General features: G+C 40.5%; 1 protein-coding gene across 2 annotated transcripts; it reads right to left on the minus strand.

Moving 5' to 3' along the window:
* Window positions 1–402: 402 nt before the first annotated feature.
* On the minus strand, window positions 403–9,286 carry btc (betacellulin, epidermal growth factor family member). 2 transcript variants are annotated; one of them, XM_036140328.1, is made up of 5 exons: window positions 8,954–9,286; window positions 8,323–8,430; window positions 5,284–5,398; window positions 4,906–5,052; window positions 403–1,533 (listed from the first exon to the last, which is right to left on the minus strand). In XM_036140328.1, exons 1-5 carry the CDS (start codon window positions 8,991–8,993, stop codon window positions 1,392–1,394), a joined length of 552 nt encoding a protein of 183 aa, XP_035996221.1. In that variant the 5' UTR covers window positions 8,994–9,286; the 3' UTR covers window positions 403–1,391. The 2 variants fall into 2 exon arrangements, with proteins under 2 accessions (XP_035996221.1, XP_035996220.1); XM_036140327.1 differs by having other exon boundaries at window positions 5,284–5,401; window positions 8,954–9,285.
* Between the last annotated feature and the right edge of the window lie 1,780 nt (window positions 9,287–11,066).

An 11,066-nucleotide genomic window follows, 5' to 3' on the forward strand; every position in this document is an offset into this window, starting at 1 on the left:
TCTGGGCCGCCGCGAGTAAAGTAGGACGCAGCAAAAACACTGATGTGGACCGTTAGGGGGCTAATATGCTTTTATTCTGCTTTATTTTGCTATATTTTAATCATGTAAAGCACTTTGCATTGTCTTTGTACTGAATTGTGCTATATAAATAAATTTGCCTTGCCTAATATACTGCATTTTGAGGTTTCTCAGTTTTCAAGGATGGCACTGATTTTAAATGAGTATGGGACTCAGTATTGATAATCTGAGGCATAAATAATAAGAGTTGTCAAGAACTTTTAAGTGTGGACACCAAAAAAGATTGTTAGTACTATGTCTGCTCAACAACATTTTGTAGAAATAGCTTTATTTTGTTGTTTTTTTAACAGATAGAGACAAACAGTGGAAAAAACAAACTCTTCCTTTAGAGGTAAAAAATATCAAATGTTATTTCTTGCCGCAGTAAAAGTACAGGACAGGACAGCATGTTTAATGATACGTGATATAAATGGCAGAGGCAGATTTACCTGGCTCTGGGTTAATGTCGACGTAGACACAGGTCGAAACCTCAGCGAAGGTTTGGCGGCTCTAAAAAGTGTCTCCAACAGGGGAGCACTGTCAGCCCGTGCACACAGACTCAGCTGTTCTGTGCCGCAGCCTCCAGGCTGCTCGGCTCCAAATATACAGATATAAATAAAAAAAAGTAAAAATAAAAAAAAGCACAACACAAGATCTACTTGTCCGCTTTGAGCCGTGCAGTTCATGTAGCTCTGACGTGTACCGGTTTCTCTCTTGCATTGGTCATGTGCATGATAGTGTCTGCGAGCTTGAGTGGAGACGTGACTCTGTAGTGATAAGTTGAAAGTGATAACTGGCCGTAACGTGGCGCGGATAATGAAACGGCGACATTACAGAGAAAAGCCCGTCAGACAGTAAACAAACCAGGGGCTGTAGCACTGAGGTTTGGCATTACGGTCTGTTTAAAGGTTGATGTATGTCGCTCGATTTCCCTAGAAGCACAAAGGCTCTCCTCTCATCTGGCAGTGTAAACGTGTCTCCCACAGTTGCCAGTTGCAGGCCAACCTGACTGACTGTTATCACTGGCTGCCAGCTGGCCTTGCAGCTTTTTTCCAACATAGCAACAATTTATTTAGTGCTGCGTGATCAGCGGCGCCCGGTGAAAGGCCATGTCTGTTGCTCCACAGCTTTCAAAACAAAAGCCTCCTCTCCAGCACCAGGGCAACTGAACACTCCTCCCCACTTCATATTTGTCGTAAATCCAGGAGGGCATCTTCCTCTCGTTCCAGAGGCCTGTTTAATGTTTCAGACCCGGCAGCACTTTAAAAAGGAGGAGGCGGAGCTTCCGAGCTCCTACCACAGGTTGACAGGGGCCACTCTGGAAGTGGTATTCGTTAGGGGCCCCCGATGCTGTCCTGGACACGTGTCATCTCTGTGGAGTCCGTCGTCTTTGATGTACTCGTGCTCAGCATGTTGTCCTTCTCTGTCCCGTTTTTTGTCTCCTTCGCCCGTCTTCTTCTCCGTCCTTTCCTGCGACTAGAAAAGAGAGAACCACGGTACTTGTGAAGGGAAATGAGTGAAACCACCGAACAACCAAATTTCCTTAGCTATTGCAATATGAGTTCAAAGACACAGCTTGGGTGAAACACTGCTTTCCTGCCAAAAATGGGATCAGAATTGGATATATCTACCCATCAAAAGTTTGGACTCACCATTGTTATTCATTGGGTTTTCTTTATTTTCATGATTTTCTGACTCAAAAGTATATAGAATTACATTTTTAAACAGAAGATTGTAAAATAACTCAAAAAATCTTGTATATTAGCCTTTTTCTAAATACCCCCCAACTTTGTTGAGTTTCATAGGGTTAGTCACCTGAAACGGTTTTCCTTCTGTCTTGAAGGAGTTCCCAGAGGTAGAAATAAAAAATAAAGACAGCCCTTCGAATCAGAAGGTGAGCCCAAACTTTTGACTGGTAGTACCTACACTGCTCAGAAAAATAAAGGGAACACTTTAACAACACAATTTAACTCCCAGTCAATCACACTTCTGTGAAATCAAACTGTCCACTTAAGAAGCAACACTGATTGATAATCAATTTCACCTGCTGTTGTGTAAATGGAATAGACAACAGGTGGAAACTAGAGGCAATTATCAAGACCCCTCCACTAAAGTAGTGGTTCTGCAGGTGGTGACCACAGACCACTTCTCAGTTCCTCTGCTTTCTGCCTGATGTTTTGGTCACCTTTGAACGCTGGTGGTGCTTTCACTCTAGTGGTAGCATGAGACGGAGTCTACAACCCACACAAGTGGCTCAGGTAGTGCAGCTCATCCAGGATGGCACATCAATGTGAGCTGTGGCAAGAAGGTTTTCTCTGTCTGTCAGCGTAGCGTCCAGAGCATGGAGGCGCTACCAGGAGACAGGCCAGTACATCAGGAGACGTGGAGGAGGCCGTAGGGGGCTACAACCCTGCAGCAGGACCGCTACCTCCACCTTTGTGCGAGGAGGAACAGGAGGAGCTCTGTCAGAGCCCTGCAGAATGACCTCCAGCAGACCACAGATGGGCAGTGTCTGCTCAAACGATCAGAAACAGACTCCATGAGGGTGGTATGAGGGTCTGACGTCCACAGGTGGGGGTTATGCTTACAGCCCAACACCGTGCAGGACGTTTGGCTTTGGCCAGAGAACACCAAGATTGGCAAAACCACCACTGGTACCCTGTGCTCTTCACAGATGATAGAAGGTTAACACTGAACACATGTGACAGACGTGACAGAGTCTGGAGACGCCATGGAGAACGTTCTGCTGCTGCAACATCCTCCAGCATGACTGGTTTGGCAGTGAGTCAGTAATGCTGTAGGGTGGCTTTTTTTGGGGGGGGGGGGGCTGCATAGCCCTCCATGTGCTCACCAGAGGTAGTCTGACTGCCATTAGGTACAGAGATGAGATCCTCAGACCCATTGTGAGACCATGTGCTGGTGCAGTTGGCCCTGGGTTCCTCCTAATGCAAGACAATGCTAGACCTCATGTGGCTGGAGTGTGTCAGCAGTTCCTGAGAGACGAAGGCGTTGATGCTGTGGACCGGTCCGCCTGTTCCCAAGACCTGAATCCAATTGAGCAGATCTGGGACATCATGTCTCGCTCCATCCACCAACGGCACGTTACACCACAGACTGTCCAGGAGTTGGTGGATGAGTTAGTCCAGGTCTGGGAGGAGATCCCTCAGGAGACCATCCCACCCCATCAGAAGCATTGCCAGGCATTGTAGGGAGGTCATACAGGCACATGGAGGCCACACACGCTACTGAGCCTCATTTAGACTTGTTTTAAGGACATCAAAGCTGTATTCACCTGTGGTGTCTTTATTTCTGAGTGTGGCTCCAAAACCAGACCTTCATGGGTTAATAAAGTTGATTTCCATTGGAAATTTCTGTGTGATTTCTGTTGTCAGCACATTCAACTATATAAAGAACAAAGTATTTAATAAGAATATTTAATTCATTCAGATCCAGGATATGTATTTTTTTAGTGTTCCCTTTATTTTTTGAGCAGTGTACAATATTTATCTTGTTGTGTTTTCCTTTTCATAAAATAATTATAAAAAAGCATCTCTGAATCAAAGCTTTATCAACCAATGTCTTCCAGGTCAAAGTAAATTGATAATGATGATGTTTAACATTTATTTTGTGATTTAAATTCTCTGTATCATGTAGCATTTGTATTAAGCCCTGAAGTTGAAAATCACAGAACCACCTGTCGCAGCAGCTGAGATCACGAGTCTTTGGGTATCTCATTACCAGCTTTGATCATTTACATAATAGACTTTTCTGCCCATTTTCCTTTGCAATATATTGCAGGTACCAAACACAACAACCTGTGTTTGGTACCTGCATATTGAAAAATAAATAAAGTCATACAGCAGATACAGTTTTATATCTTTTTTACATGTTTATTCATGAGTCTAGGTAGACGTCTTACTTAGTCAGGTTGTAGTAATCCTGTGATCTGGAGTAAAAGCCAATGTGACTTTCAGTCCAATAAAAAAAGTCTGCCCTCCTATAATCTATTCACTCACTCCACCTAGTTTAAGAACTGGGCTTTAGTCTGTGCCTCTTAGCAGATGTGATCGGACAATAACATTCTAGTAAACAGCTTTGGAGACTGTGAACAGAGAAAAATATTAAATCCTAGTAAGATAGTGTCTTGCAACCTGATGATTTTAAAAGAAAGCAGCCACCTTTTGCAAAATGATTTTAAGTGCAAAGTCCATGTAACACAGTCTGTATCATAGTTTACTGGTTGCTGGACAGAAATAATAATAATAAAAAAAACAGACAAGAATACAGTTGATAAATGACATAGCAAATGCTGCTCATCAACTAGAGCAATTAGTGTCTTGGATTTAAATTGTTATAAGACCATAATGTGTTACTAAACATGTTAAGAAATAAAAAACTAACTTTTTTTTCAGCTGCCTCTCACTGAATTAGTGGATACATTTTGAACACCCTGGTTATGTTGTCTGGGGCAAACCGGCCTCGGGGGAGGGGTCAGGCCAAGAGGTACTCTGTAATCTCCATGAAACAGCAGATGACAATAGTGTTCAAAACAGGGCTGTTCAGAAGTGTACTTGGTACCAGGCAAAAGGTCGACGATTGGTTTTGTAATAATTTCATCTTTCTGCTTCGTCACATAGTGGAGATTCAGGTGAACAGAGGTCACCTGATCACCTGGCAGTGAGTTTGCTCCTGTAGCAGAAGAAGCTGCTATTAAAAACTCAAACTCAAGTTGTCCAGTGAACGTATCGTTTCAGATGTGACCCTCCAGATACGACAGAAGGCAGTGAAAACCCAAACTGTTCCTTTTAGGACAGTGCATGCATATCGTTAGAAAATATTTTGTCTTACTGTGAACAGACGCAGATGGAAACAATGAGGAAAATCAAGAACAGAAGCCCCGCAATGGTGCAGCCTATCAGGATGCCTTGTCCGTCTCCTTTCAACCAGTCCAAGCTCACATACTCACACCTGGCTCCGTAGTATTGGCTCTGACACCTTAGATGAGGAGAACAAGGATGTTTAAAACTTTCATTGGTACATTTTGTTTCATGATGAAAGACTTCCACTGCCAACTGTTTGTGTGCTCATAAAGATTTGATTTGTCTGGCCAAATATTTTGATTAATAGTTCATGGTTCCCTTTTCTCAATTCTCAACAACGTTAAACAAAATAGTTTAATCTTTTCTACGTGTCCATTCATTAACTCTTTCCAGAACCACGTCTCACCTGCAGGATGGCGTCTCCTGTTCCTTAATGTAACGACACTCTCCGTGGACACAGTAATGTGACAGGCTCTCAGGACATTTCGTGAAGTGGCCGTCCCACTGTCCCGTGTCTTGTCCTGCTGGATAAATGAAATTACATCACCTACTCGGAGTTGCGTTGATTTAATTGCTACTAAATAAAAATCTCTTGTGTAAAAAAATCTTGTGTTAGCAACTACATGTGAAAACCAAACAAGAACTGTTCTACAAGGTAAAGCATTTAATTTCAACTCTCATCTCCACCGTTTATGTTTTGAGGTACTTTTTTTTGTTATAACGTTTCTATTAAGTACATTACATTTGTATTAAACCAGACCCAGCATCCATGTATCACATCAACACATCAGAACACAGGTTTTTAATCTTGTAAAGTGTCAACAAAAGGCCAAAACAAGCCAAGTCAACTACTGCTCCACCCATCAAAAAAAATGGGAATCAAGTCCTACTAGCCACCTCCCATGGGTACAGTGTGTGTGTCTATGCAGGCTTTAGCAATAATCCACACGCTCTTATAATTGATGAAAAACATAATTAAATTCAGCAACAATTTCAAATTCCTGTAATCCTTCTTCTTATTCTAAAGTTATCCCACTATTCAAAATAATGGCCACATAAATATACATTTAGTAGATCACAAATCCATTTTCTTGGTAATGGCTGTATACTTAGATGTAACGTTTTGTAAAAAATTTCAGAGTATTTTCCACATCATGAAATGTCGTCGCTGGTGTGCCTCTTGGCCACGTCTCTTTCTGGGGGGGGAAATATTTTTATTTCAAGGGCCTCGGGTAAAATAATGGTTCAATAGAAGATAAAGTATGTTCAAATATTCAGGTAATATAAAAAAAAAAAAGTTAATTTTGACCAAATTTCTCACTTTTATCTCGTTTTATTACCTTATACTCTGATTAAGTAAACCGATGTAGGTGACAGGATTCCTGCTTTCCATTTAATATGAGACTAGGTAACTACTTCCATTGTCAGGCATCAGGTTCCATCAGCAGTAGGAAGGGTTTTGCTTCAATTTGACCTACAGATGCTTGAGCCATTTCCAAATGAACATGTGCGATTTTGATCAAGAGCGAATAAGCCTATTTTCCCCTAATATCTATTTCTGGAACTTTGGCGCAGTCGGTCAGCTTGCCACTATGACGTAAATTCTCACCCTCTGCCATGACCTGATTTATTAATAGACTGTTTGTAATATGATCCAGAGAGGAAGACTGTTCAAACCCAGTGACGGCCCGGTGTCATTAAGGACTCAATAACCACATGGCTCAATTAGCGTGATCCCTTGCTAAATTAAACATGAAAGTTGGACTTTCCATTCTCTCAACTATGCCCCACACAGGTTTTTATTTTAGCTTGCTAACCAATCACACCCTGAAACAGCTGTTGAACCTCTGACCGCCGGTCACACGTAGCACTTCTTGAAAAGCCGCCGCTATCTTTACGATCGGCTTCAGTGAAATTGTCTCACACGAAAAAAAAAAAAGAAAAAAAAACTAAACTTGGGAAAGGATACTGCCCTCCAGGTGACATCAATGAGCGCGCTCTATTTGTTACCTGAAACATGAGAACTGGCAAGCAGCCATGACCCCAGAGCTAAAAGGAAACCTCTCGTGTTGCAAAGTTTATTGAGATTGTGGATACATGTGTTTGCAGTCTTGTAGATGGTTAGCCAAGACGACAAGCTGGATGCAACCTACATTTTTAAAGGTAGAGGAGTAAATAGTTAGCGTAGGTTACATTTAAAAGACGATAGCTGGCTTAGATTTTGACCTGACAAGAAAGTCTCATGACTCTAAGAACTGCTTCATTTTACTCAGCTTACAGGTAGTAGTTAAAGGGCGTAATAGCAGGCAAGTAGTAAATGGGACCTCTCAAGGTATTATATATAACTAGCAATCCGATTAATGCTTTTGTGCTAAAAAAATTAATAAAAATCAGGTCCTTCAACAGAGAGGAGACCTTGACTACATTTATTAACCATTTATTGATATTTATACTAAAACAGTAAACAAAAAAAAAGAGCCAGAAAATACAAGGTAAAAATGTTTTTCAACTAGACTAAGACATATTTCTAGTCAAAATATTTCCGGTAAAATGTTTTTTTTTTAAACGTCTTTTAAGAGGGATGGCTCTTAGACCATTTAGTCTTTCACATCAGTCACGTCAAAGCTGCCAGAAAAACACGGCAATTCTGCTAAAAACAAAGGGATAAGATTAAGACCACTTCATCTTTCTTTCATGTTCTTGATTTTTCTGTTTGAAGTTATTTATCTAACTGGCAGGATCCGTCATGTTTCTGATAATGCAGTTTTTTTTTTAATTTTAGATTTGATTGTTTATGTTTTGTATGTTTTCTATTTATGGTTTTGGCTCATTGAACCTGCAGCGTGTTGTTTACTTCGCTTTAACCTCTGTAAAGCACTTAACGTTACACTTTGACACATGATAACTGCTCTCTATATAAATAGATGGATCTGTTGATCGATTAATTGATTGATATTTTCCTACTAGTTATTGAATTTTCTACCATGCTTGCAACAACTATCACAATAACCATAATATATCTAATAGAACCCATGTCTTTCAACAGGAATAAGATTTTGAACATATCTTTTTTAACTACTGATTGTTTTTCTGTAACAGTAACAACTGCTAGCATAACTAAGGCAATATTTTTTAAATGTGAAAATGGATGTCTGTTTTTTTTTTCCCAATGCAACAGGAGGAGAACTAAAGTGAGGGTGGTTAAGCTCGCTTTACTTGAAAGTAGCTTTCAATCAAATTATGGGCAAAACTTCTATCATGCAAAACAACACCTTTTGTGGCCTTTGTGAACAGACCACAAAGGCCACAATCCAGTCACAGATGGCTGACACTCTTTACCTAAACTGCTTTGACCAGTTCAGCGTCTGCTCTGATGACCGCGTCAATTACACCTCAAAGCTCCCGGCCATGTATGACATCAGTGAGGGATTTGTGGCGCATCTACCTGTGCAGTTGTCTTTCTTGCCATGAAGCTGACATGCGGATGTGGTTCGGTTGGACGACGCGTCGGTACCGTTCCATTCTGCCAGGCAATATTTCCACAAGGCTAGAGCTGCAGACAGAAACACAAACAAAAAGGCACACACACACACACACACACACACACACACACACACACACACACTTGAGTATCGGCTCGGGAGCAGTCCTTCAACACATCAGCCAATTTATGATCGCATTCCACTCATTAGATCTGCGTAAAAGGTGTAACTCTCACTACCTCGCTTTACAAACACGTAACTCTGAGAATAAATATAATTTTATTGCACAATGTTTCAAGCTTTAAACATCCCCAACTTCATAATTAGTGAAGAGTCAGATAATATATTGCTAATGTATAGGATCTTCACTGAGTGGCTAAACAACTGAAGCTTTTTATTTACAGGGACAATCCAGGCTTGACTGAACCAGCAATCAAATTTTCTCTCAACAGAAAACTTGCATAAGAAGCATCCAATAAAATTATTTATTTTGCCATTTATTTGCAGGTTTTGAAACTATGGTATACAGAAGCAGCAAAGAAAGTTGAACCCTCATTCTAACGCGTTGATACAATTTCAGTGACTGGATCTTACCTGTCAGTAGTACTACATAGAGTCCTTGCATCTTTGCCATCTCTTCACTTGCCGAAAATTCTCATTTGACTCGTGAAAATTCACAAACATAGACAGAGAGAAGTCCAAGTGGTTTAAATCCTTTGCAGGGGTCGGCGACCTTTGAGAAAGGTGTGGACAGGTTGTGGAAGTTTCCAAAAGGTGCGTCCTATTGTGGTTCGTCATTGATGTCAGCCACAGTCTCATAAGCCATAAAAAGAGCAAAAGAAAAGAAAAAAAAAGAAAAACAGTCTTGGGCTTTAACCAGAGCAGATGAGAAGAGCTCTCAGGACGGTGTGACGGCTGAGCTGCAATATGTAAGCCCAGAAAAGGGGAGGCGGTAGTGAAACCCAACTCCTCCCTCCCCTTTCTGTCCACACCTTTAAAGGAGAAGACATTTCTATTGAAGGTATTCAGGTTGTTTCCTTTTTAAAAGGACAAGCGCTTTCTAAACCAGACAATGTTTTCTTAGGCAAATGAGTGAAAGGTGGAGCAGTTGTCAATGAAGGGCAACCTGTTTACCAGACGGATGCCAGAGATTCTATTTATACTATCTGTTGTGTATCTTGTGTTTTGGGGCTGTGCATGCTAACTAAACTCACACTGTGCAAGAGGATGTAGGACAAAATGAGACTTTTCAACAGACTGTCGCAACAACCTTTTTGTTGTTCAGAACCAACTCAATGGAAAAAAAGTAGATAAACGTTTCCTAGAAGCTATAAAAGTCATGTTTTCCTTCTTCATCTGAAGCTGAGTGACCTACGTTTCAACAGTTCAATGCAGCACCAAATTTATTTAGATCAGGAAATATGTTGTGCTTGTGCAATATATCATATAAATCCTTTAATTCCATTAGTGTTATCATTAGTAACTGTGTGATTATTGACAAACATTTTTATCTTTTGACAAATTTGTAGTGCTTTAGCCGATGTTTCCGCTGTGAACCATTGCATTACGCTGGAGAAACTCAGTGTGTCCATTTTGTTAAACTTAACCACCAGATGGCATAGATTGACACTTCAAACAGAAAGCAACTGAGAAATCCAAAGACCATGACAACAAAAACATAAATGTTTTTTAAACATAAAAATCCAACCTTTCCCTTTATGGGACCACTAACAACTCTTACAGTATGACAGAATGGTTTTTTGCTCCTTCACAAATCTATTTTATTTTTCTCTTTTCTTTTCTCTCCATTTATGTCACAGTAAAGTAAAATGTTTCAGATCATCAGAGGCATATAAATATTTGACAAAGCTAGCTTGGGGGATTGCAAAATGCAGCTTTCAAATGATTGTTTTGTTTATTATGGGAGGAGAAAGCTACTGAACCTGACTCTATATAAAAAGTAATAGCCTCCTAAACCTAATAACTGGTTTTGCAACTTAACTGCCATCAAGCTTTTGCATTAACTGAGACTATAGCATCTACATCATAGGGGAAGAATAATGTAGCCATATATAAAAGATTTCTGAGCATGAAGGGTCTGTTTAAAGTCACACAGCAACATCCGAGTCAGATTTAAGACTTCGCCTAGGCAACTTATAACCTTCACTTTAAAGTTGTTTAAGCCATTCAGTGATGGACTTGTTGGTGTGCTTTGTATCACTGTATTGCTGTATATCCCATAAACCCTCGAGCTTAAGGTCCCAAACTCATGGCTGGACCTTCTACTTCAGAATTTTCTGGTATAAAGCAACATTCAATGCTCCATCAATTGAGGGATGTTGTCTAGAAGCAAAATAGAAAAATTCTACATCCTACATTTGTTTTATGGCTACAGGACTCCTACCTTCCAAAATAATCTAGTTTGGTTATGTAAAACTGTAGAATATTTTCCCAAAAGTCTTTGGGATCACCAAGTTGATTCTTTTTTGTGAACTGTGAGATGGGGCTTTGTGTTAACGGTATTGGCTGTGCAGCTCCACCAGCACTTTTGCTAACTCTCTTTCTTATTGTTGAATCATGAACAATGATTTTAAGTGAGGCCTGCAGTGTTTAAATGTTGTTCTGGGTTCCCTTTTTGACATCCTGGATGTACTGTCAGTGTACTCTTGGAGTAATGTTGGTGGGCTAGCCTCTCCTGGGAAGGTTC

Source organism: Fundulus heteroclitus, chromosome 8 (assembly GCF_011125445.2).
Source record: "Fundulus heteroclitus isolate FHET01 chromosome 8, MU-UCD_Fhet_4.1, whole genome shotgun sequence".
In the NCBI taxonomy this organism is placed as follows: domain Eukaryota; kingdom Metazoa; phylum Chordata; class Actinopteri; order Cyprinodontiformes; family Fundulidae; genus Fundulus; species Fundulus heteroclitus.